Below are 27131 nucleotides of genomic sequence, written 5' to 3' on the forward strand. Positions count from 1 at the left end.
ATTTTGTGGCTGTAGTGTACTACAGGTGCTACTCTCCTCCACGACTTTAAGCATTCATCGTCAGGCATCAAAAACTAAACAAATACAGTATCAACTTCTCACTTTTCGTAAATATTTATTCTTTTCTGATTATGAGATGTTTTATAAATTAAGAGTAAATCCAACACTGCTGTATGTTTTTTACGCTTGCTTTGAGCTGAGATCTGTCCATTCTGAAGAACACAAAGGACATGCTAAATACTTGTATTATAAGGAAAGGCACAACAGTGTTACTGGTCAAAATGAGGAAAGTCTGTTTGTTAACCTTGGCAGTAACTTAAGTCTTTGTTTCAGGGTTGTGGTGAAGGCTTCAGTGTTGGAGGAGGGGGAGGTGCTCGACACTAAAACAGTACAGACAGTGGAAAGAAATGCGTTATTCAACACTGATCATTGCCCATTACAAAGATATATTCAAGTAATTTAGCATTCCAGAATTGTTCACTGTTACAAGATTGTTTTTACAACACATACGGGCCTTAGTCGACTGCTGGAGAGATCTGGAGATGTGTGGTTGCTGGCCCCAGTATCTGAGAATGGAAACAAAGACAAACAGACAACCGTTACCACCTTAACAGCTAAGTAACTGCAGTAAAGTATGACACCACTCACCTACTGTAACGTCTGCAAGCCTCAGTGGAACGGCTTGCTGTTTGTCCTCCACACAGCTAGGGGAGGTAGCATTGAGTGCTGAACTACATCCAGGAGTTGTGGAGATTGGGATGGAAGGAGAGAAGGGAGGCATGGTTGGGGTAGAAAGAGACTGAAGAAAAATAATACAGTTGTATCAACAGAAAAGCAGTTAACGGTATGATGAGTTTGGCAGATGTCAAAGGACGAATGGGATCAAGCGTTTAATCTTGTGTTATATCTGAATCCTACTCATTTATCAGGATTTGTCAGGAAACCACAAAGACAATCCATTCTCACCTCCTCTTGGTTCTCCTCCTCCCCTTCATCATGTACAAGCTCTACCACCAACGACGGGAAGAGGCCGATCCGTCCATTCAGCTCTCCCTCCCAAAAACCATCATCCACCTTAATCCAATTTATTTATGTAGGTAGTGATGAAGGAAACATCAAATTAATGAATGTTAAAACAGAACAGGTTTAAGGTTCTGCTTCATGAATTCATCTATTCTTTGGAAAATATAATAAAAACTAGAGGTCCACACGGCCTTCATCAGCAACTGGAGTTTGTAAGTGTAATTCTATAGTCTTTCTGATCCAGAATATACTGTACTAAATGTTTAAACACGCACCTCTCCGTGTTGACAGCGAATCTGGTAGATTAGTGCCCCCTCCTGGAAGGAAAGCTCCTCTGCACTTTGGGCCTGGTAGGAGTACAGAGCTCTGGCTATGCCTGAAACAAACCACACTAGGTTATGAACGATAGACTGTATATAAAGTAGTTATGAACACACACAAACACACACACACACACACACACACACACACACACACATCAGGGGACTGTACTACGAAGCGAGTTCAATACCCAGGATATGTTTTCTTTATCTGGTTTGACTTAACCTAACAACCCTGGGTTTTCCTATCCAGTTATTGAAGAGGCACAGTCAGTAATCACAAGCACATCATCGGTACAATGGATAAAGAAACGCAGATTTTAAGCGTACATTTTTTTTTAATTTAAAGGCAGCCTAATAATACACTGTAAATAAAAACAGCAATTTTATCTGACGATGATCAAACTGTTATGAGGAAAAGCTGAAGTGATGTTAGACGAGAAGATGAGAAGGAGTTAAAGGGGCAGTAAGCGTTTTTTGGAGAAAGCTTGTTTGTTCTCTCTTTGTTGTTGTTGTGATTTAACTGCTCTGGCCAGGCCGCGAACCCGCGACCTTGGGTACGGGAGTCCGACGCACTAAAAACTTGACCAAAACCAAACCACAGAGCTGCAGCGCCATCCGCTAGCATGTTTCTTAATGTGTCTATGCTTACAAACTGCACTCGCATTGTTCTGTGGTGTGGTCCGCACCATTGTTTTCGTTTTTAATTTAAAGGGCTAGGGCTGAGTCGAAAACACAGATTTTTTTCCCGGTGCACCACAAAAGCGACAGCTAACGGACGTTAAGGAAAAGTTTGCTGATTTTTACAAAACGTGTTTTGCTTTAGAATCACTTACTCCGCCTTTAATGTATGATGATGTCAATCACACTGAACTGTTCATTCATGATCATGAGAAATATTGATGATCATGTGGATCATTTTTCTATTAAAAGATATAGTATTTTACGTTTTTATTACTATTTATCATCAATGTATCCTTGTGTTGTTCTGAGCTGCAGTGACAGAATAAGAAAGTAAAACACTGTCAGAGATTCTGTCAGGAATTAACAGATAAATAATCTTTATTGAATTTAAATGAGGCTCTAATATGATTTAGCCTATGTATTTATTATAGTGATAAACTCTCCCTCCGTCTGTTAGAAACTCTATTTTAAAACCAGAGTGGACACATGAAAAGTCTGGAACAGCAACACAATTCCACTCATCGATGAATATCTGCTGCGCTTTATAATTTGACATGTTAGTCTAAGCTTCTTTGCCCCAGTCAGGATCCTGTAGAATGATGACTCTGCTCCGGAGCAGGGTAAGTAATTAATTAAAATGTATTTATATAGCGCTTTTCACAGGCAACAGTCATTAAGTGCTTTACAAAGTTATAAACAACATAGATATTCTTATAGAGAAAAATAAACAATATATCAAGATGGTGAATGCTGAAGACGGTGTAGTGCAGACATGCTTAGTGAGAAGAAAAGTGCGTTACAATAATCAATGCGTGATGAGATAAAGGCATGTATCTGTGTCTTTTTTTGTTTAACGGTTTAAACTACAGATCTCAGTTTGCTGATATTTCTCAAGTAGAAAATGCAAGTTCTGGTCAGCTGCTTAGCATGGATGTCAAACGATGACGATTAATTAAATGTTACCCCTAAATTATTGAATCCCGACCGAATCACTGACAGTGTATTACTTTCTTATTCTATCACTGCAGCTCAGAACAACATGAGGAGACAGTGATGATAAATAGTAATAAAAATGTAATAATATATATTTTATTAGAAAAATGATCCACACACTGATCAATATTTCTCTACACTGCTTCAGCAGCAGAAACAGTCTGACATCACTTCAGCTTATTTTCATATTAGTTGATCCTCAACAGATAAAAGGGCAAAATATTCACTCAAAAGTTAATTTGATAAATTCTCGTGATTATTTACATTAATCCGGAAAAGTCAGTTTCTATTGAAATTAATCAGAAAAATGACTTTTACTTCTCACTTCATTTATAACGTCAGTGAACATTCTCCCGAGGAGTTCATGGTCTCAATCTCTATTTTCAAGTCTTCTTCAAAAATATATAATATAACATATAGCGTGAAACAACAGCCAATTTTTGTTTGTGTGTTGTGAACTTGGGGGAGAGTAGTGCTGTTGCCAATTGGATGTTAGGTTAATTCACTGCCCAGAAAATTAGGTGAACTTAGTTGTCACAGTATAACACCAAGTCAGTTGAACTTCAGGGATATTGATCTGTCCATTTAGTAAATGGACTGTATTTATATAGCGCTTTTCTAGTCATATAGACCACTCAAAGCGCTTTACAGGAAAGTCACATTCACCCATTCACACACATTCATACAGCGCTGCTATTTACCATGCATTTATTATTATAAATGTACAGAATACGAAAAAAAAGTGCTTTTACAGACTAGAGCAAATGTAAAACACACACACAAACACACACACACACACACACACACACACACACACACACACACACACACACACACACACACACACACACACCTCTGCTCCCTGTTTTCTCTTTATTCCCAGTGGATGTGGTGGAGCTGAAGGAACTGTCCAGTTGAGCAAGGTCCTCTGCTTGTAGACACAGGAACTGCACGTAACGCTCAGGAACATAGCCAATCTGGCCACATGAGTTACACACCTGCACAGTGACATGGACAGGTATGCAGAGATACAAATGAGACACTGGAAAACACACATTTACAAATAAAACACGTCATGAAAGGTACAATATGTAACTTTTCAAAAGTAAAATTTCTAAAAACATCTAGATCTATGTTATGTTGGGCCTCAGCCGTCACAAAATGGAGGATGAAACCTCATGCTCCTTTGTTCCAAATACAAAGGGAAGAAATGGAACTCAGGGTGCGGCCGAATTGTCCTTCCTATCTACTTTTCCTTGACCTCAGTGGAAAACGTCATGAGGTCAAGGGAAGGAGTAAATGAGGCTTCATTGGACTTAAGAGAAGCCGACAGCACTGCTCAGAGAATCCGACTTGACTTTCACTATACTACGTCATCATGCGACCGCAGATGTGATTGACGTGCGTCTACCGTGGTGAAACTACATATTTCTGAAGATCCATCCATCCATCCATCAATCCATCATCTGGATGGAGAGGGGGGCGGGGGGGGTTGGAGCCAATCCCAGCTGACATAGAATGAGAGGCGGGGTACACCATGGACAGGTTCGCCAGCCTATCGCAGGGCCACATACAGAGACGGACAACCATTCACTCTCACATTCACACCTACGGTCAATTTAGAATCTTTAATTTACCTGACCCCATTCTGCATGTCTTTCGACTGTGGGAGGAAGCCGGAGAACCCGGACAGAACCCACGCATACACGGGGAGAACATGCAAACTCCACACAGAAAGGCCCTGGTTGGTTTGAACCGGGACTTAAACCCAGAACCTTCTTGCTGTGAGGTGACAGTGCTAACCACTACACCACCGCGCAGCCCAATTTCTGAAGATATGATTCTCGGTCATATTCATACCCTCTCTACTTCTTCTACTTCTAAATCAGATTGAATCGTTTACGTTCGTGCATGGCGCATCACGTTAAATATCGCTGGGCTCCGCTCGTTTCCTTTCGCAGAGGAAAGTCCAGTGTACCCAATGTTTAAGGAGATAGGAAACTTGCGTTTTTGTCAGAGCCCCTTGCCATGACAACGTGGAGAAGAGGTGAAGATTTTAGAGCCTTCGCCATGAAACAGGAAGTTTTTCCTGATCAAAGGTACATGATGTTGCTCCATGATATGGGGCATTCCTCTGCCTTGCATGTCAAACATGCACATATGTGCAAGGGCCCTGATCAAAACTGCTTGCAGCTTTAAACTTCTATTGGGATATTTTAGTTTTTACTGCCTAAACGTACATGAAAAGTCCCCACAATGTGCACACGATGACAATTCATATTTGTAATTTGATACTAGAATAACCCACCTGTTCCTAGCACATCCAATACATAGAATTGCAAGTAAATAACCTCCCTTTTAACCTGGTATATTTATCCTACACCAAGTGGCCCTTAACATTGAAACACAGCAGGCATGTGGTTGAGCAGACAGCTTCTTCTTCTTCTTCTTCTTCTTCTTCTAATGAGTTGTTGAATCTATATTCTTTTATACAGCCCTGTTAGGTGTAGAAAACTTAGGACCGCTCTGCCAGCAAGTTGACAATTAGTTTCAGATAACAATATTGCCTGAAACGAGAGAGATGAAAAGCCCAGATCTGACAACTCCCTGAATAACTGTCATCTTTCACTACTGTATTTATTACATTCAAAGACCACATGCTGGACTGATTCCAAGTCTCCACATTGACATAGGCCGTCTTGGTGTTTGCCAAATATTTGGCTAGACCATAATATCCCAGACTCAGCCTAATTAGAACCACGCCATCCCTTCTTCCAGAGTCTACCAGCAGTCTCTTTGCCTTACCAGATGGCCGCAGAGAGTAGTAATGTCTACCCCTTTGCTCTTCTTTCCACTCTTTTTGCCACTGAATCTATAAACTTTCTTTGCAAATGCTGAAGCATTCGACCTTTCCTAATTGGGCTTTTCGATCTACAGTTTGCCTTAACAGAGATTGCTTGGCCAATTTATCAGCTATTTCATTCACTTCAATCCCTGAGTGACCCGGTTTCTAAACAAATTCAACATAACAGTTCAAGTTCACAATTCTAAGTAAACTGCACATAATTTCCTGGATCAGGTCAGGGCCGGCCCCTGATGTCGCCTCTCCCAGAGTCACCAAAGCAGCTGCAGAATCCGAAAACAGATGACACTTCTATGGGGTTTGACCTACTAAATCAACCATATGGCCCACAAAACTGCCAGTAGCTGAGAGGAAAAAAAGACAAACTATCAGAAATGCAGATGCTCTGCTGAATCTGGGGATTAGCCACATAAAGACAACATCCAGCTTTCCCAGAGACCGGATCCTTAGTAAAAATCTGCATATATTCATTTTCGAATTGGTTTACATGTCTGTAGACAGAACTACCCTGAAGGTTTTTACTGCGTGTCTGACCAAGCAGGGATATATCTACTTCAGGTTAAGGAAGAAACCACAAAGGAACAGGAGACAGGACAGACCTCACATTTCCCTGCACAAGCCCAATATTTGTTGCTTTCTGTTTGTTGTTTAGAAGGAAATTTGCATTCTTCTCCTTGCTTACAAATTCCCAACAATCTTCAAGAAGACATTTGGCTGCAGAGCTGTATTTATGACTCCTTAACTAAGCAATAATGAAGACCCAGTTTGTTTTTTTCTGATTGCCAAAGGTAATTCCCCCATTTTCCACAAGTAAGGCCGGAATAGACGTTCTAAAAGCTCCACAGCAGATTCTAAGGGCCTTTGCCTGGATCCGATCTAGTTGGCTGAGAATAGACTTACTGACCCCAAAAAACCACATCCATAGTCTAAAACCCATCTGATAATGGCTTGATAAATTAATAGCAAAGGGCTTCTCTCAGCCCCCCAATCACTTCCCACTTAACTTCGGAGAATTTTATTACTTTCTCACACTTACAAATAACTTTGAGTTTTCCATGTTAACTTTTCAATTGAGATCCTAGATCCTAAATCCCCACTGAACAACCTAGTCCAAGGCTTTTCTGAGTTTGGGAGATCAGATGACCAATGTTTTTCCTCTCCTCCAGATGGCGCCATCATCTGCAAATACAGACTTCCCAAAACCCTGATAAACATTTTGAAAGATGTCTGGGGAGAAAGAATGACTCTTCAGAAAAACCTCTTTCAGAAAGCTGGGTTAAGAAACTCTGAGTTTGAACTGACCTCAGGGTTGACTGACAGCTGTCCAACTCAAGAGTTTTCGGTTTCAGAACATTTTACGCAACTCTGAGTTCAACTAACCCAAAGTGGAGCACAGGCCTAAGGCGATGAAAAGCTCTCATCAATGGAACACAGATAAAATGTTGTAATGGAACCTGCAGAAAAAAAGTCTTGAGCGTCTTACTTCTCCCCAGTGGACTTGGAAATTCTAATTAGTGTATGAACAGAATCTGAACAGGTAATATTGTTGCAATAACATTTTCTTATGAGTATTCCACTTATTCTAGATTTAAGATATATATATAGTCAGTAAATAGGGCTGGCAGAAGTACCCACTGTCACCAAGCAGGTAACCTCCTACAATAATACAAGTGAATATAGATTTAATTTTCATTTGAAAATAGGAATCAGCAACTTAATGATTATAAATAACTTGATATAGCTGTAGGTTGTAAGATATAGGTTTATATTACATGACAGTTTGCTGAAGAAAAAAAAATAAGAAAAAAATATATGTATATATTTTTTAATTATTATTATTATTTTTATATTTGATATATATATATATATATATATATTTTTAATTTGTTTTCCCAATTAAGCCTGTCCTATTGATGAAACTGACCAGGCACCTCCTGCCTTGTCATCTTTCCCCACATCCCAGTATGTCCTTTTAAACAGAATCTCAGCAGCCCTGACCTTCTCATTCCCTTAATCATGGCCTTTCTTTCTGATGAATATTTCCTACTGTTTTTTTGGTATCTGAAAACTGTCACAAAGACCAGTTGGATTTTTTCCTATAATATGAAGTGTGCTATGTGGATTACTGTTATTCTAAATCTTCTTTTTTGTTTCCTCCTAGGTTTCTTATACTTCTTATTCTGTTCTGTATTAAATGTAAATGTCCCTTTATCTCCTGATCCCTGGGCTGTTGCCATTCTTTCATGATATTGTCCCACACAATGCCCTTTCCCACTGGATAATTTAACATTGATTTCAACAGTTCCTTTTTTTAACTGCTTCTTCTGCAAGTTTATCTTCTCTTTCATTTCCTGGGATGCCCGCATGTGCTTGGCTTTTCCCCAATTCTTGAATGCGTAAACAAGATTTAATATACTCTATATAGTCTTCTTGGTTTGTGGCTGACACAGAGTCACTGGATATTAAGATCATTTTTACAATTAACCTGTTCTCTCCATTGTCGGGGCATCAACACATCATCAACACGGCATACAATTCAACTAAATACAAATTCAGATAGTCTGATATTTTATTTTTTTTTCAATTTCAACTTTGTGGCTTGGCACAGCAATTGTAGATCCAATTGCATTTACCCATCTGTAAAAATCTTGACCCTATGTATTTGCAGTCCCTAAGAATATAATACATCGGTAGTCTTATGAAGGTGCTTAATTTTAAGTAATTCCAGATCCACGTGTGTTTTCTAGATGCCAGATCGGTCTTGCTGGCCATATCACATTTATGCCAAACTCTTTGTCAAAGATTCCCATATCTCTTGCCATTTGTTCTCCTGCCCAGCCAAAGCTAGTAATTTGTGTCCTTTCATTCTCCCAGTTGTCTGCAGCACCCTTTCGGTTGTATGACTATCTCCATGCCCCCTTAAATAGTCCCAGTAATTTGTCATCAGCTGTTGCGACGCAACCATAATGGCATTTCTCTTGCCTCAACTTGTGCACACACTGAGGAGGTTCTGACTGCTCCTAAGCACACACTCAGAGCCCGAGCTTGTTCTGTATACGGTCCAGGTCTTCTGGCACAGATTTAGCTGCTGAACCATATACAACACAGTCTAGCCTGGATTGTATTAATGCTACATGTTAGAGCTGCAACATCTGCTCCCCACTCCAATCCTGCAAGATACCACATTACATTTATCACTTGTTTACACTTCTTAACTACATATCTAAAATGCTCCTTCCAAGTTAGTCTCTGATCAAAATAGACACCCAAAAAATGAAAACCGTTCTCAATGTCATTTCCCTACAGGTTCTGGCTATTATCCCTGAGTTTCTTTCTTGTGAAATACATTGCTTTTGTTTTTTCACTGAGAATTTAACTCCATTCATCAATGTTATAAATTCCGTCTTCCTAATTCTGCATTTTCTTAACTATGTGCTCAATATTTCTCCCTCTTTTCCACAAAGCAGCATCATCTGCAAACAAAGATCTCCCCATATCCATTGGTATATTCATTCATTCATTCATTCATCGTCTACCGCTTTATCCATTTAAGGGTCGTGGGGGGTCCCAGCTAACAATCCCAGCTAACATTGGGCGAGAGGCGGGGTTCACCCTGGACAGGTCGCCAGCCTATCGCAGGGCCACATACAGATACGGACAATCATTCACTCTCACATTCACACCTACGGTCTATTTAGAGTCTCCAATGAACCTAACCCCATTCTGCATGTCTTTGGAGTGTGGGAGGAAGCCGGAGAACCCGGAGAGAACCCACGCATACACGGGGAGAACATGCAAACTCCACACAGAAAGGCCCTGGTTGAACCGCGATTCGAACCCAGAACCTTCTTGCTGTGAGGCGAAGGTGCTAACCACTACACCACCGTGCAGCCATTGGTATATTCATACATATATATTTAATCATAATGGAAAACAGAGTTGAACTTACTACACACCACTGAGATGTCCCATTTTCTACAACATATCGACTTGATATCTCTGATCCTATCTTCAACTGAATAGTCTTTCCATCTAAAAAGTCCATTACCCAATCGAACGTTTCCCTCAGATTCCCATAACATGTAGTTTGATTAGAAGCCCCTCTGACCACAAAATGTCATAGGCTTTCTCAACATCAAAAAACACTGTACCCACTGTCTCTTTATTCACTTGAGCTTTCCCTATTCCATCCTCTAGGCACACCACTGGATCCATAGTGTTCCTTCCTTTCCTGAATCCACTTTGGTATGTAACTACTAGGGGTGTAAAAATTCACTGATACAAATCGGTATCCAGTTGTACTATCACAGATACGACTACATTGATACACAGACTCCTGTATCAATTTAAATGGACCAAGATTAGGCCGATGGCCCGGTTCTAATGTTATGAATCGGTTGACTGAAGCTTTGCTGTCAATTCAATGAACCTGGTGCGGTGTGCTTCCTCTTCATTGAAAGAGACGACTGTGTGTGTGTGTGTGTGTGTGTGTGTATGTATGCGCACACATCTTTACGGTGTCCAGCTATGAGGTTACTGGCCCTTTTCCACTGGCACTTTTGGCCGCGCCGAGTTAAACAGTGCCGCGCTGATTTGCTTTTCCATTAATACATTTTACTGTGTCGAGCCGAGCCGCGCCCGGATGGACCTTCTCTGGCGTGGGGCCAAAGCGAGCTGGCCCCTCCTCCAAGCGGTCTGCACTTCGATAGACGTCCTTTCATTGTATCAGGAAGCAGTTACCACAAATACTTTGTGTAGCTTTGCCATAGGCATTCCTGTCTTCCTTTTTTTCCTTCAACAGTTCATGTTTATCTGTGTGCGCGTGGCTTTCCCATTCACACAGGTCTGCCTTTATTTCACTCAACAGTTCATTTGAGATGACACCAAGCAACCCATGCAAGCGATAGGTAATGTTTCTTTTATAGAATTGGCTTATTTTCATTTATAATGAAAAATTAATGTTTAAATTAACGAATAATAACTGTATCTCATTGAATCGAATCGAATCACATCGAATAAATTCAATATTTTGCATCATCAACACTATCTTTTCTGCATAACGCCTCTCTGTTTTCAGATTTTGTTTTCTCTCTGCCACATAAACAATGTCCGTATGTGTATAAACAGTTAAAAGTCTCGTCAATTAGCAATCAAGCTTCTTGCATTCCAGTGAAGAAATCATTATAAATATCAACCCACATATGTTGTCTCTTGACTTGACTGTTCACTGAGTTCACCTCCTACATCTTCCCATTTTAAACCTTCCCATTTTAAACCTTTCATACCCAAGTGATGTACTGCAGCTATCAGAATAACCTGGACCTAGATTTGATCTGAAACGTTGTATTTATCACTCCTGCTATAGAAGTCCCCAGTTTTCTTCTCTATCCATCCAGTCTTATCATTTGTTGCCCATTTGCTGCCACTTGTTCTTTGTTAGATCCTCCGTCCCTAATCTGTTTTGTATTTCTCCTACCATCTTAACTGCCTCAGCATATGACACTTTTTCCTTCAATCTTGTCTTTTGCACTTCAACCTCTTGTTTCAGAGGTTGAAGTGCACACTGTGATTCCCACCACAGTTACAGCACTTGGTCTCACTCCCTCTCCACATTTCCCATATTCATGCTCTCCACATCTAGCACATCTTCTTTTTCCTTTGCATACATTGACCACATGCCCAAACTCCTGACATTTGAAACACAGCATTGGTTTTGGTATATATTTTTTGACATTATATCATAGAAACTCAAAATATAACTCCTTAAGAAGCACCTTTTTCCCAAACTCAACCAAGATGCTTTCTGTCTCCTTTTTCTCTGCTCCCCTTGTCATTCTTTTTGCACTTTTAACTGTGCTATTCCTCACCTTTAGGTTCTCCAATAGCTTAGCCATATTAACACAAAGGGGAACTCCAGAAATCAACCCCTTGCAACCATTGTACAACTGTTCCCCAACTCTTACAACCATGGCCATCTTCTTTGCCTTCTCCACCTGCACTTCAGAGTTACACCATATTAGCAAATGTTTCACCTCCCTGACTTGTCCTCTGATGATTCTTTTTTTACAGAGGTTGGATATGATAGGGTGAGATTTAAATTTGGAAGGTATATTGCTAGACAGAGCATTAATAGGGGCAAGTGGGGAGAGCAAACTCCGTTCAATCACAAACCAGGGAGGGGCTCTCTCAGGTGGCAGTGTCCACTGAGCTATATGTCTCAGGCAGAAGGCATACTGATACATAATGATACAGGGCTAGTTTGGGGAGGCCCATGCCACCTTTATTGATTGATTGGCACCTGAAGCATTTCCAGCTTTATCCTTTTTCTGATGATTTTTGTTAAATAAATCGGATCCATTTTCTTTACTCCACCTTCTTCCTTGAATCTTACCACTACATTTAGCAACCCTGCCTTCATGCCCTTCCCCTCATCTTCTCTTTCCAGCCCACCTTAACTAGACGTGTCTCTTTTCTTACTCTCACGACGACTCGCCTTCATGCCTCTGTTCCCTCTATCCCCCTCTTCCCACTCTCTTTTTCTCCTCCCATCACTATCAATTCACTAAACTACATGCTGTTGTTATCTTCATCCGTCCTCTTCCCTGCCTTCCTGTCAGAGTTTGTAGGGAGCCCTGCAAGAATACTATTCCTTACATGTACAGGTACAACCTTGCACAATGTTCGCCACAATACTTAATGATACAACTATTAAAGTCCAGATTTCCATTTTTATTAATTCAGATTCTCTTCCTAAAAATGTAGTCGCCTGGAGCCTGTAAGTGGTGTCATATAAGCTTTGTGCATGTGTCAGCGTTGTGCTTGTCTGCCAGAGGAGTCAACATTGACTTTTAATCCAGTTTTAAGCCACATTTTTCTGAAACGGGCAGCTCAGTTTGCAGTCCCCCAGAGATGCCCTGAGTCCACTGCACAGGATCGGAGGAACACTGATGTTTAAGGTGAAGCTGCTTCATTCAGTGGTTAGCACTGTCACCTCACAGACGAAGGTTCTGTATTTGGCCTTTTCATGCAGATTTTGCATGTTCTCCTGCAACTGTTTCCTCTGGGTACACCTTATCCTCCTATTGTCCAAAGACATGTATGTTCGTCCATATGTCAGCCTTGTGATAGACCAAAACCCTCAAAGTACAAGTGGTGTAGCTAATGGATGGATAGATGAAGTTTCTTCATTCAGTGTTCACCAGATTAAATCAATGGATTAGTTTGTTTTGCAGAGGAGATGATTTGGCTCCTTAATGAGGAAAACTGAAGGAATCCTAACTGAGAGATGCTGAAGTGATTTTTTTAAGGCTTCTTAAATAAAGAATATGTTTTAATTTTATAAAGGGTGATGCTTTCCTAATATGTCAACAAACAGCAGAAAGGCTGTTACCTTCAACCAGTCCTCCATATCTCCATCTTCAATCACTTGAAGCTCCTCCCCTTCCATGATTGACAGCTCATCTGACTGGCTAGCCTGAAGGAGACAAGATGCTTTAAAATAAATCGTTATGAATGCCAAACTGACTGGAAAGATTCATAGCATTTTGCACCTTTTGTGAATGTACCAGCTTCCACTGATTTCAAATAAGTGGCCTGTACAACGAAGCAATGTTCTGGCTTATCAGAGCTTTTTCAGGAGTAACTTTGTGGGGTAAATTTCCAGTCAACCCGTACAACGAACGGGGATAGGTTTAACCAAGGGCATGTTGCCGTGGTAATATACACTGGATCTCAAAAAACAAACAAAAACACACTACTCCGAGTAGTTTTTGTGCAAAATCCTAAAACCTAGTTGATTTCAGCGAAGGTTCACGTGGCAGGCGAGGGTGTTTAGAGACCGTCAGAATTCATTGCCCCCGCGATGATGTTCTTTATGAAACATATAGATTCAGTATCTTTGCAACTTCTAGTTCCAGAGGTCTCTAATGCCACTCACTGTATCATGCTTTGTGCTATTTTGCCACCGGACAGTTTTATGTTTTCCATCGGTGATACTGAACAAAAATAAAATCAAGTATTTTATAAAACTATTGGTCTAGGATTAGGGTTAGTAGCAAGTAGCATTGATCACTTTAAAGGGGAGCGGTACATATATTGGGGGGACAAAGTCCACAAAACCACTTTTGAGGCCCAGACTACAAGGTTCAGTGTAGTGTTTTTGTAGCTGATGTAGAAGTGTTCTGCTATGTGGAGTACCTGATAACTATAGATAACTCTGCAGGCTGCAGGGTAAAGGCACACTCCAGATGCTGAGCCTGGATCTGCAAAGATGTCTACATTCTCATCATCAAAGTCCTCAAAGTCAGTCAGCTCAAACTCGTCCTCCAGGAAAGAACACAATAAAAACATCATGACCAGTAATATACATCATCAAAAGACAATATTTAATTGTGTTTCCTCCTCCAATGTTTTTTCCCCCTTCACTGGGCAAAGGGATGTTGGAATTGTTTTTTCCCCTGACAAAACTGTTCAATTTCGGTTAACTTGTGTTGTTAGACTGGAGCAATTTCTGCAATAGTTTATAAGAATGCATCATCCAATATTCATTTTTATTATAAATGAAATCCATTAAAAGATGAAACTATCTTTAAACCACCTCAAGCCACAAACAAAAACAAAAAAACCTCACAGGGGGTGGAAGATCAAAACTTGATGAATGATTGGAGACATTTTAAATAGTTGGATTTAATCTATTGACCATCTTCCCCCAATTTTTCTTCTGAATGTATGTATGTACAGCTGTGCTTATTAATTTATAATATAACTACTCTGATGGACTTGACAAATGATTAACTGTGTGTGTGTGTGTGTGTGTGTGTGTGTGTGTGTGTGTGTGTGTGTGTGTGTGTGTGTGTGTGTGTGTGTGTGTGTGTGTGTGTGTTTGTGTGTTTGTGTGTGTGCGTGTACTGAAAACTCCTCGGTTGACTTCCTCTGTTCACTAAGCCGTCTCTCTCTCTCCAGCTCTTCCTCAGCCTGGTTCATGGCGTTGTGAAGCCAAAGTTCAATTCCTGTGATGCTGTCTGACAACAGAGCCAGACGAGCCTCCGCCTTCACCTTGCCTAGCTGAGACAACAAGAAAATGAGACTCAGTCAAGCAGACAACAGCTATAGGTTTGTTCTGAGCAAAACAGTCTATTTGCGCCACATTTTACGTCAGCTTTTATTTAGGTGGATTATTCAATTTTCATAATTGTTATGATGGCTCAAAAGGCTCCTTCCTTTCTAACTGACTGGTGGGAAGTCCCAGGTATTTAACCTCTGTGTCAAGTGTTAAAGAGGAACTGGACCCAAATGCAGAGGTGCACTATAAAGTTATAATAATAATAATAATAATAATAATAAACATACAAATTTACAAAGTACAAAAAAAGTGTCTGCGGTTGAATTATCAGTTTTGCTTAGAATAACTGATTCAAATGACCTATGATAAGAGAGCTGTTTGAATTCTTTAAATTACAGACAGAATGTTGCACTAATAATGCATAAAAAACTATCATTTTAGTTGCATTGATGCAATTTAAGATATTTTTGCTTACTAGGGTTCCAACATGGATCATTTTATTAAAAATCATTAACTCACAACAAACAAAAAGTCAAAAAATGATTACCTTGGCTTTCCTGACACTGTCCTGCATCTCCACTATCCTCTGCTCCACACTGAGCCCTGTCTCCCCCGACAAGAGTTTCAACCGACTCTCTAACATCTGTAGAGCCTGGCAGGAAGCGATAAACAATATACTCTTCTTTAGAGTAGAATTTCAAACTCTATGTATAATGTATAGTTAGACAGAGCAGTTATTTATTGATTTCATTGCTGTTATTTATTTATCTCTGACTTTAATATACAAAATTCTCATGGAATTCCAAATACCAGGGAAGATCTATGAATACAATAACAACAGCTAAGCACTATCTGCATCAACAGTAGAGGTGCATCAACAGTAGAGGTGCTAATTTGTCACCATAGTAAACACTTAAATATTTTCAAGAAAGAATAAAAGGGCCACTACTACAAAGATTTCCCAGCTCAGAAGTGTGGTAATGGCTATACTGTACATGCTGTTTCCAAGGTTTGCCATACTTCATTGTGATGTAAACAGGAAGAAGTTGACTAAAAACTGAGCTCGAACTATTGCATCCACCTAGCATTACACTTCACATAAGGATAATCTTGGCTTTCTTACTGTGAAATGAAAGTCTTACCCTCTCTCCATGGGTGATAATCTTATAGTCTTTGGCTGCTTTTGTAGCCCATTTCTTGGCCTCCTTAACCAGACATCCCTCAGCTGTCGAAGCACAGATCTCCTGTAGAGAAGATTCCTTCACAGAAGAGAAACTTTTTTTGCTAAGTCTGTGTCGTACGTATTGCTGGTTTAATTTACACTTTTTAAATCTCAGAATTTGTCCTCATAGTGTGTTAAAAATGTGATGAAAAACAGACATATGTCACTGTATGTTGTGGGAAGTATATGGAGGTAAATTTGGTGCATAACAAATTTTTAGTTGTATAAAAGAGTCACACATATGCATCAGTACATTTTTAGTTGTAGAAAATAGTCACAAATGTGTAACAGTAAGTTTGTCACAGAAATAAATGCTTTAGGAGTTGCAAACTTGTGTACCCCCCCCCCCCACAGACACAAAACTACAGTTACACCTTCTCAAATACTTAATCACAGGTCACAAATTAAGAAAGTCATACGCTGACATTTTTGCTACATTTTTTGCAGTAAATATGGTCTTTTCATGGACATTTTTCTAGTACAAATACAGACAATAAGTACACCTGCTTGAATCTGCCACTACGAGTCACAAATGCATTTTTTTGCTCACAAAGACACAGAAGACTTTTGCAGCAAATATCTCGCTAAGAGTGGAGCAGAACTGCTTTGTGCATTTGTAGCATTAGGGGCCGGGCGCATCACAGAACCATTTTGACCAATCAAAGGAGCTCGTTGGAGAAGGGTCCGGCGGGCCGAACCTCATTGGTCTATTTGGGCGCCTGGCACGACCATAGAGAGAAGTTCCTCACTGGGCTGCAACCGGTTCCTGATCGCCACCCTCCATCCTCCCCCTCTCTTGTTTGAAAGACTATTAAATCTGTTAAAACTTTCATTGAGTCTGGTCGTCTGCATTTTGGGTCCAAATTCTAGCTCAGCCCTCGCCAACATTGTCAACTGCTGGCACCAGATGTGTAAGGTATGTTTTCAGATATGGACTTAAGGGAGTTTTTATTCTCTGTGCACGTGCCAGGCACCCAAATGAACCAATGAGGTTCGACCCGCCGGACCCTTCTCAAATGAACTCCTTTGATTGGTCAAAATGGTTCTGTGCTGCGCCCAGCGCCCGCCCCCTAATGCTAGTGCACAAATCAGTTCTGCTGCACTCTTAGTGAGATATTTGGTGCAAAAGTCTTGTGTCTTTGTGAGCGAAAAAACAGCATTTGTGACTTGTGGTGGCAGATCCAAGCAGGTGTACTTATTGACTTGTATTTGTACTAGAAAAAGATGCTGTATTTGTGAGAAAATATTCTACAGGAGTCCAACTCTCATTGTATGCATCCATGCTGATTCACATTATTTGATACGGGTGTGTAAATGTGTTTTGCACCATATTTACTGCCAAAACTGTAGCAAAAATGTCAGTGTATGAATTTCATAATTTGTGACTCATAGAATAGGATTTGTGCACCTGTGATTAAGTATTTCAGGAGGTGTAACTGTAGTCAGTCTACAACTACAAATTTACTGATACACATGTAACTCTTTTATACAACTACAAATTAGTTATGCAGCAAATTTACCTGCATTGAAGTACATCTCCCTCAAGTGTGAGAGTGAAGAGTTCCTGCATGTTATTGCAGCCGGCCTCAGTACATGCTACAGGTAGTGAGTTATAATTATCAATGTAAAAGTTTCCAGATGAGCTCAGATTGCAGCATTATTCTACTAGAAGGTTGTGTTGTGTTCACTGCTGCAGAGGAAAGTCATGATTGTTCAACCTGACGCCCTGACCGCATGAACATTACTCTCTTTTCATGGAAATAACAAGGCAGTTGAACTTAACATTTTATACAATGATTGAGGTTTTATCTTTAGCTTGGGTAACATAATTGAAGTTATTCCTTCACTTTTTTGTCATACTTTAGGAAAGTAATTAGTTAGGGTTACTGTTCTACAGTAGATGCGATATTCTTTTGAAACACAGACGGACATTTGGTGGTGAAGACCAAGTAGGCTTTGTTTTGGAGGTGCAAACAAGTAAAATCTCAGAAATATGGCTATTATTTGGCCTCCATGCAACAAAATTCAACACAATAGCGTTTAATTCATTTTTCTTAGCAGTCAGATTAATTAATTTCTCACAAGTAGTCATATGCTAAATTAGCCTGTACTAGGTCAAAAATTCATAAATAAAAAGTTTGCAAGAAATGGAATTGAAGTACACTCTGTGATTCAAGTGTAGGTATCTAACATGCCACAAAGTAGTACACACATATCAGTTAGCCACTACTAAGTAATCAATACATCAGCCACTCATAGCAGTATATACTAAAATATTCCAATATGTCAATAAGTACATCTGATACATTCTAAGTGTTTATCGGGTAGTATCATTCAACCAAACAGCAGGTACTGTGTCAGTATGTCACTGTGTGAAAAAAATGGTATTGTTGCAGACATGGTGTTGCAGCTGTGATGTGATGCATGTAATTGCAAATCGCATATGCATCATATAAAAATCATGCAAATGACTGTCACTTGTGTGGTCTATGTTATTGGGCTTTCTATGTTGAGTAATTTCATATTGTCGACTTTGTAGTAGCCAAGGCTATGTCCTTTTGACGCGGCTTTATTCCATAATTTTTCTGACATAATTATATACTCTGGCCTCAGACCAATCCCACATGACATTGCCTAAAATTGTGTATGTTGAAAATCATTCATGACCAAGGTTACAATGTAACCATACATTCTCTATCGTCTGGAGAATATCTCTCCACAAGGTTACAATGTAACCATATGTTTTCTCCCATCATGGTATTTCTTTTCCTTTCTTTCTTTCGTCTTTTTTTCCCTCCAAGGGAAGTGGCTGATTTGGTCCAACTAAGAAACATAGTCATTTTTGGTTAGTGGCTCCGTCCCCTGACTGGGCTGGCCAGTCATTGTCCACTGATCCAGAATAAAAGAGGCACAGCTGAAAGAAGAGGCTCTCTCTCTGCTCATCTTTGTTTTGTGACCACATCTTGTTACCTGTGAGAGCTTTGAAATGGAAATTGTACTGCTGAAAGGTTTGTGGTGGGAAGTTAGGAGGTAGGTAAGTTTGGGGTACACTTTTCACTTCGATAATCTTTGTTAAACACACGAGGGTGGTTGGTGCCACTGGTGTGTATATTTTGTAAATAAGTGAGTCAGGCCCTTTTGTTTTTCTTCTGATTTTCAGTTAGCAGTACTTAGGTCTGGTTTTGCTTCATTTTATTTCATTGATTTGGCACAATCTCCTTGTCCTCAACACTCATTTTCACAACCTTTGTTATATTGGTTAAGTTTATCCAATAAATCTCTTTTACTTTCAACCGCCATTGACTTTGACTAGTTACTGTCTTCAGCTCCCCTAGACGCAAAAGGGGGAAGTGACATAATTTAAAAGAGGGATTTTCATTTTTCCCCTTATGTCCCCACTACTCCTAAACCCAAAGTGACACACTTGGTCAGAGAGATTGTTGATTTGAAGTCAATGCAGTAGTTATGTTCCTGATACTGTATATTGGAATGCATTATATTTTATTACTGATGAAAATCTTACTACACACAATTTATCTTGATACATTATATTTTGACAAAAAAAACATTGGGATAGCCTTCCAAGCATGAATATAAAAATTATTAAAACACTTTTGTGCTAGGGTTAAGTTAAGGGGTTAAGTGTTTGGTCATGTTTTTATTTGTTTTCTTAATGTTTTATTATGAAATGCATCCTCCCATCTTTGCAGTACAGCATCAGTACTCTAGTTCTTTTCACATTCGTTAACCAACTTTAACAGCACTAAAAGGTAAAGACCTCACAATATTACAGAGAAACCCAACAGTTCCCACAATGAGCAGCACTTGGCAACTGTGGAGAAATAAACCTCCCTTAACAGTAAACAATCTGTTTAGTTGTTGGCGGTCATTTGCCGTGACCAGTTGGGGTGAGAAAAAGGGGGGAGAGGAGAGAGAGAGAGACCAGCCACAGTTTGTGTAACCTTTGTATTTAAGCTCTTTCAAACTGATTATTAGCAATAAGAGTCAGGTAAAGTAGCATTCCATTTTTATGTTTTTTACTGGTTTGCTAACATATGAAACAACCCCTTGAAGACACAAACACACCTTGTCACCTGGAGCAGGTTGGAAGTGGAATTCAGTTGTTTTGCTGAAGGCAACTGTTTCTTGTAGAAACTGCTGGATATTTTTCTCTCTGGTCACCTGACAGGACAACAGTGAATTCACAGTTTATTCACCCCCGGAGAAAACGGCACAATTATTTGTCACATCACTGTAAATTCTGCAGAATTTTAAAATGGCTGTGTGACTGTTTTCAGTCTTTACCAAACAAGTGCAAGTGAACAAAAATGCAGTGCCTCCACATCCTCTGGTCTTGGACCAACAGTATAGGTATTAAAAATGCTTATAACCACTCAAACTGTGAAGGGAACACTGAAGGTGTTTCCATCAGCCTGCACTCACTTGCTAGTTCAAACATACTGTGTATGTGTTAAATTTCTCTCTGTGCGCTTTCTTCTAAATCTTACCCTTGCACTCAGATTAACTGAGCATCCGAAAACATCTCTCTCTCTCTATCTGCAACTCTCTTACCCTCTTCTTTTGCATCTCTGTTTTCCTTATATGTATCCCTTGTATAATTTTCCACCTCTCTGTACTCCTTCTCTCTCTCTGTATGTCACCTTCCCAGTAACCTTCTAACCCCACCCGCAAGTCCTCTAGAGAGAACGTGAGACATATTTTATGTCTGGTTTTTCAGAAGCCACTGAGGGATATCTGGCATGAACAAAACTCAGACATTGTCATGTCTTGGATAGACAAGATCTGAAGCCGGTTGCTAATTCTGATACCTTTGAATGAAGAGCAGGTGTGAGTGGGTTAGTTACTGAAAATATTAGTTAGTTGTGGTCGCTCTGATTTTACATGAATGTAGAAAACAGCTCTGCATCCAAACACAAACACAGTTAAACTCATACCCTTAAACAAATCATTATGCTATATGCTGAACACAAAAAAACACTGTTTTCAATTCACACACTTACCTTAACAAGACTATCCCATATCTTGCTGTACTGTTTGTGTGTGGACAGACAGGAATCCATTTCTGTCCCACACAGCAGGGTAAAATGGCTTCTCAAATCCTCGTAAACATCACCATCCATTTGCTGATTAGATAAATGGAGAAAAGGTTTCAGCACCATTTTCAGTGTGTGTTCTTTTATGCCCATTCACATGCTCAGTGGACATATTAGAGGAGAGGGTCCCAAAGCAGAGTGTTTACTGCTGGGTCCCTAATGAACTTGCATCACCCTGTCCCCCATCCTGATAACTCCTAGGTTGTTTCCTGTTGCCTGCAAGTTCCTATCAAGTACAATACACAGAACTTTATTCAGACTGATGCAATCCAGTACATCAGATTCTACTTTTTTACTGTAATGTTTTTTGTTGACAGTGTCACAGAAGTGTTAACTCAATGATGTGTTTTAGCAGGATACAACTTTCATTGGAATGAGTTGGGTGCCATCTTGGAACACAGTATCCAGTTCTTCTTAATATATCCACAGCTTAATTTATAACCTTAGCAATGCAAAGATCTACCAGTGCTCCTTTATGGAATATTACTACCCAGCTTTAGGTTTTCTGTGTTTAAATGTATTAGTGGTAATTTGATAAAAACAAACTAATTAAAATAACTGGAAAGCAGTTTTTTCAAATCTACAAACCAACATTCACAAATACCAATGTCATTTGTGTGTGTGTGTGTGTGTGTGTGTGTGTGTTTGTGTGTTACCTCCATAATGCGTGGTAAGTCATTAGTATGGTAGTTTTGGTGGTGGGCGTTCACTGCTGCTAACGCCAGTAGATAGTCGTTACGAACTTCAATGAAACGGTCATCACACTCCTTCAACCGAGCACTGAGCTGTATATAATATAATATAATATAATACAGACCACTTTAAAACCGCTCAACTACATCTTACAGTACTATATAGTAACTGTATTCAGTATCATGTAAGGTCACTTTAAGAGCCGTTTGTTGCTTTCAGAAAGATTTGACCTGATTATATCAGGTATGTTGCACTCTTAACAGCTGGTTACAACTTCACATCATGGAGCTTGGGTATTAAAGATACTTCCATTTCACATGAATGAGGAAATGCTCAAACAAACAGTATTTTAATTTGTCTGTGTAATTGGTCTGTGTCAACAACCCACTTAAGTTATACTGTATATTATTACATTAGATTCAAACCTCCATACCTTAGCGGTCATTTTATGGAGTCCTGTTTTAAAGTGGAAAATCCCATGTTCACTCTTTCTGGCTCTAGAAGACAAAACATCAGTTTAACTTAAGTAAGAAGTTAAAGCATTCTAATAACATAAGCAACATACAGAAAGAAGCCACACTTTATCTGTTGTATAAATGAACTGGTATATATAAACTGACTGAACGTAGTCTTTCCCTTACACAGCATTTACTGTAACACACTGTTGATTCTGTCAGTGCTGCACAAATTAGTTTGCTGATTTTTCACCAACCAATTAGAGAGCTTTATCTTTTATACCACACCAGTAGTTGCCAAAATATTGACTGTAGAAAGGTTCAGTCAAAGGCACAAATTGGTATCCTGAATTGTTAGAAGTCTATCATGCATATTTTCAAAATCATTACTTGAGCTAACATTAGAGAAAGCAGTAAAACAATTTTGGCTGTTACCATCATCTGTTTGACTGAGAGAACAATATCCAAGTGAGCCTAAACCTTGCCTGTGGATTTAACCGATGAAGTAGACAGCATAGGTCTAACTGACAGAATTTACTGTCATTTGCGGGAGTAAAAAATTCCAGAAAGTTTTATTATTGGATGCAAAATCAGTAACTGTTGGATGAGTCAACAAACAGTTGAAACCGTATTGAAAAGACTGGGATTTAGTTGTACAAAATACTATGATATATTTTTTTTAAATATCAACATTGGCCTTTCTATTAGAAAATGTATTTACCTTCCAACAGAGGGAAGCTGCTTTTCTTTTTCATGTACTCAGATCAAACATTCCTTTCTCTTTTTCTCAACCACAAACATACACTGACCTTGCCTGTGCATCAGCAGCTTTCTCTCTGGCAACACTGGCAATGTGGCTGAGTTGGTGGTAGCTCTTCTTAAGCCTGTGCAGCTCCCGCAGAGCATCCACCACTTCACCCTGTACCCTCTGGAGCTGTTCCAGGCCCTAACACACACACACGCATGCACGCACACGCACACACACACACACACACACACACACACTGCAATGCAGACTTTCTCACTTTTGACAGTATTCAGTCACTGTTTCTATTCTTTGTGCAGCTCTCTCACTCTCTTAGTTCGCATGTCTTTTGCGTTGCGAAAACTTCTGGAAGCTTGTCCCATCAGTCTGCGGTACTCCTCTGAAGCAGCAAGTCGCGATGCAGCTGTCTGAGCTGTAGCGTCTACCACTGACCGCCACACACCAAACACACTTCTGAAAACACACACACACACACACACACACACACACACACACACCAACACCAATGGCAATGACTCACAATTGCTCAATAACTTTACTTTAGACATTTTCTCATTTCATTAAAGCGATTTTTGTGGTCTTTAACAGGGTTCTCAACCTTTTCTACTTCAAGGCCTACCTATTCATACATGCAACGGGACAGGGCCCATTAAAAAAAGATCCCAAATCATTTGGCTAATCTTCTCTATTCTCATTTGAGAGCATCAAGCCACACTCCACACATCGACATTGGGCTCTACGTCATCACCTCCATTGACAAAACCATATTAAATTAAGTCCAGATTATATCTACTAACACATTTAACATTTTTAACATTTAACAACACAACCTAACGCTTATCTTGCTAAGGCTTAATGTCAACAAACTGAGCGTCGTAAATTGATAAAGTTGTTTGATGAGGGATTTTTATTTTTTAAGATAATTTTGGGGCATTTCTTAAGCCTTTCTTTGTCAGGAAAGTATTCAGTGTGAAGAGGGGAGAGAGTGGGGGAAGACATGCAGCAAAGGTATCAAGCCTCTGTAAATGTGGCTCAGGTGCTACCTAGTGAGTTAATTGAATTAATAATTCATTATTTTATAAATTTTATATAATTCATCCAATTACCATCATATTATTAAGTTAATCATCTTAAAAGAAAGTCTGGTCTTTAAGAATAGAAAAATGCGATAAAAACCATGTATAATGATAACTATCTTACGTCAAAACCAAATTTCTGTTTATTTACCAATCATTGTCCTGTTAAAGGTGACATATTATGCAAAAGTCACTTTTTCAGTGTTTGTGCACATAAAGTTGTGTATCTGTGGAGCATGCCAGCCCACAAACTGTGAAAAAACACCACCCTGTTGTGTTTTTGTGAGCTGGTTAAACCTTACAGCCTGGCTCAGATTTCTCCTCCACTCTAATGTCACAGTTGGACTCTTATGGGGCAACTCTGCCTGCAATCTGAGAATCTCAACTTATTTGGAGAAGGGGTGTTACATTTCCTAAACATTGTGAAATTGGTTGACCAATCACAACAGGCTGGGCCAGCTGGCCAATCGGAGCAGACTGGTGTTTATCGGGAGGCGGGAGGCTAAAAGAAATCCAGGCGTTTTAGACAGAGGATGAGAAGAGGAGCTGCAGGAATGCGCAGTAGGAGGACAACTTGAAAATGTTTACATTTGAGCATGTAAACCTTTTCAAGTGGTCACCTAGCATAATATGTCACCTTTAAAATCTTACATATGTCAATGTCATGTGACATTACCTAAAAAGAATGATTTATTTAAATTTTTGACTTATAATTAATACAATCTTCATTATTGTATGTAATCACAGTTTTGAGTTAACCTAATTCAGAGATAAAACACAAGATTAAAGGTGAATAGGAGATTTATTCTCCCTGTATTACTTTATATATAATATTATAGGCAGTCACAATGCTTGACAGCAGTCTGTTGACTGGTTGTGTATATAAACCACCCTGTGAGCAGAAAACAGCTGGTGAGATTGCTGTGTACAATGTGTGTGCGGAGTTACCCAGAAGTGATAGCATCTGTATTTCCTCTTTGCCAGTCTCTCTTCTGGTATTGAACAGCTAACCTCTGAAGAGCCTGAAAATACAGTTTACCAAATCACAACCCAAAGAGAAGAATGTAGTACACAGAGGCGTCAGTGCTAACCACCACACCACCATGCTGCAGGTTGGTCTTTAACAAGGTATGGTCAAGTGCATTGTTTGCATAATGTTGTCGAGAGGCAGCAGTAAGAGATTATCCAGCAAAAACCTGGTCTGAAGTTAGTGACAGTATTTCACTGTTATTTTTAAGGCTCATTCTCAAGATAATACCCTGCACCTACTGTACACAGGCAGGTACACAGTTAACACACCCTGCATGTTACACGCAAGCTGTCTGCTCTTGTGCAAAGTGAAACTGCAGAGAAGCTTCTCCACCATTATAATACCAGTCTGCCAAGGTGACAGGAAAGGGAGATAGAACCCTAAATGTTTTACTGCTTGTTTAGACCAAAAGTCACCTACGAATCACCAAGAGACTAATTACAACTCTTTTAACCATGGTGCAGCAACTAGCAAAATTGGATTTGGACATGCTTGTGAATAGCCATGTAGCAATCACCATAGCGCCACCTGGCTAAAGTATTTGTCCTCAACCCTGAATAGTCCTCCATCTATTTAACTGAAGGCTGGCCAGAGTGTCAGGTCACACATCTTATTTGTTTGTGGTATTTGAATGGCTGGCATATTCATGTGCAGATTATGTGGTAAATCCAATCCAAACCCCTAATTCCTTCTCCAGTGTTCTTATTTTAAACACCGTTGCAGCCCTAGCATTTTAGAAGAAAATCTCATATAGGATGGCATCACAGTGTGTACACAAAACAAATACAAAAACAACACTGTCACTGATATGGGCCCTGAAATCAATAAATGATGAGCATTTCCAGTAAAGAATGAAAAGTGCCAGAAAAAGAACCAATAGTGGACAAGAATAGCTTATGTTTACTCACCTGACCATATTCCTTTTCTATAGCAGCGCGATGCTTACTAAAGGACCTTGGGGAACAAATTAAAACACAGCACAACACACAACAGCAACAGAAATGTAATTGAACACGTTTTCCCTCTCATCGCTGTATTGATCTCTATGTCTGCCTGACTCATCCTGTGGGAAGGTTTCATCCAAACATCAAAAGAGAGAACTGTACCTGATCTCCTCCAGCAGTTCAGTGTCCTGATTCTGTTTGGTCTGCAACTTACTGAGCTGCTCTGAGAACACAAGTTTCACTTGCTGACTCTCCTTTACCTGCCAAACACACACACACAAACACCTCTGTTTAACTACAAGTATTGAAATCGCCATTGGCAAGCTTCGAAGTGTAAATCAGCATGGGACTGTGTCTGCATCCTGATAGCTGTTTCCAGTCTTGAGTAATTGATTGAAAAAAAGAAAGAAAAAAGGTTGATCTCAAAGGAATGATAAGGAAGTTCAACTCTGACCAGAAAGACAAATGTAATAACTAAAATCTCAGTAAGGTCTCAAATATCCTTTTTTTTCCATGTAGTGTTAGACTTTTACACCAACAAATAAACTTTTTAGTATTGGCCAACAGATGCTTTCACCCAAACACAGGGTGATAATTACTGTAATCCACTATCAAAACACAAACAACAACAATATTTCCAAAACATACCATCTGTATTTGGCACTGCATTATGTGATATGTATTTACTGTAGAATCAGTGCTTTAATTGAAATTCACTTTACATGCATCTAAAGTATTAACTTGAAATGAAGGCTACAGGAACAGTAGTACTTTACAGTACTTACCTTCCTTGGTGGAGGTTGCATGTTGGGATGCTGGTCAGTTATTTTCTCCGTTACTGTGTTAGATTGTTTCAGCTGTGAGGCACTGCTAATGTCAATATTCTC

At 39.6% G+C, this 27131-nt stretch overlaps 1 protein-coding gene across 2 annotated transcripts; it reads right to left on the reverse strand.

Moving 5' to 3' along the window:
- Positions 1–98: 98 nt before the first annotated feature.
- On the reverse strand, positions 99–27131 carry LOC118319963 (F-BAR and double SH3 domains protein 1-like). Of its 2 annotated transcripts, none has more exons than XR_004796177.2 (21): positions 27030–27131; positions 26407–26504; positions 26209–26254; positions 25219–25292; positions 23503–23647; positions 23238–23374; positions 22407–22470; positions 21937–22065; positions 21188–21310; positions 20253–20348; positions 16087–16203; positions 15492–15596; positions 14791–14946; positions 14080–14205; positions 13274–13357; positions 3874–4018; positions 1299–1399; positions 967–1074; positions 649–731; positions 511–566; positions 99–380 (listed from the first exon to the last, which is right to left on the reverse strand). XR_004796177.2 is itself a non-coding variant. In XM_035650729.2 (21 exons), exons 1-21 carry the CDS (start codon positions 27048–27050, stop codon positions 330–332), a joined length of 2133 nt encoding a protein of 710 aa, XP_035506622.1. In that variant the 5' UTR covers positions 27051–27131; the 3' UTR covers positions 99–329. The 2 variants fall into 2 exon arrangements, 1 of the variants encoding a protein (XP_035506622.1); XM_035650729.2 differs by having other exon boundaries at positions 649–799.

This window comes from Scophthalmus maximus, chromosome 9, assembly GCF_022379125.1.
Source record: "Scophthalmus maximus strain ysfricsl-2021 chromosome 9, ASM2237912v1, whole genome shotgun sequence".
Lineage (NCBI taxonomy): Eukaryota > Metazoa > Chordata > Actinopteri > Pleuronectiformes > Scophthalmidae > Scophthalmus > Scophthalmus maximus.

What these genes read in the sequence shown, in the direction of transcription:
- LOC118319963 (XM_035650729.2), bottom strand. Translation starts at nt 27,050, where the DNA reads ATGCAACCTCCACCAAGGAAG. An exon ending in AAGACATGCGAACTAAGAGA is followed by an intron (nt 23,375 to 23,502) that starts GTGAGAGAGCTG and finishes TGTGTGTGTTAG; the next exon opens with GGCCTGGAACAGCTCCAGAG. An exon ending in GCTTGCAGACGTTACAGTAG is followed by an intron (nt 567 to 648) that starts GTGAGTGGTGTC and finishes TTCCATTCTCAG; the next exon opens with ATACTGGGGCCAGCAACCAC.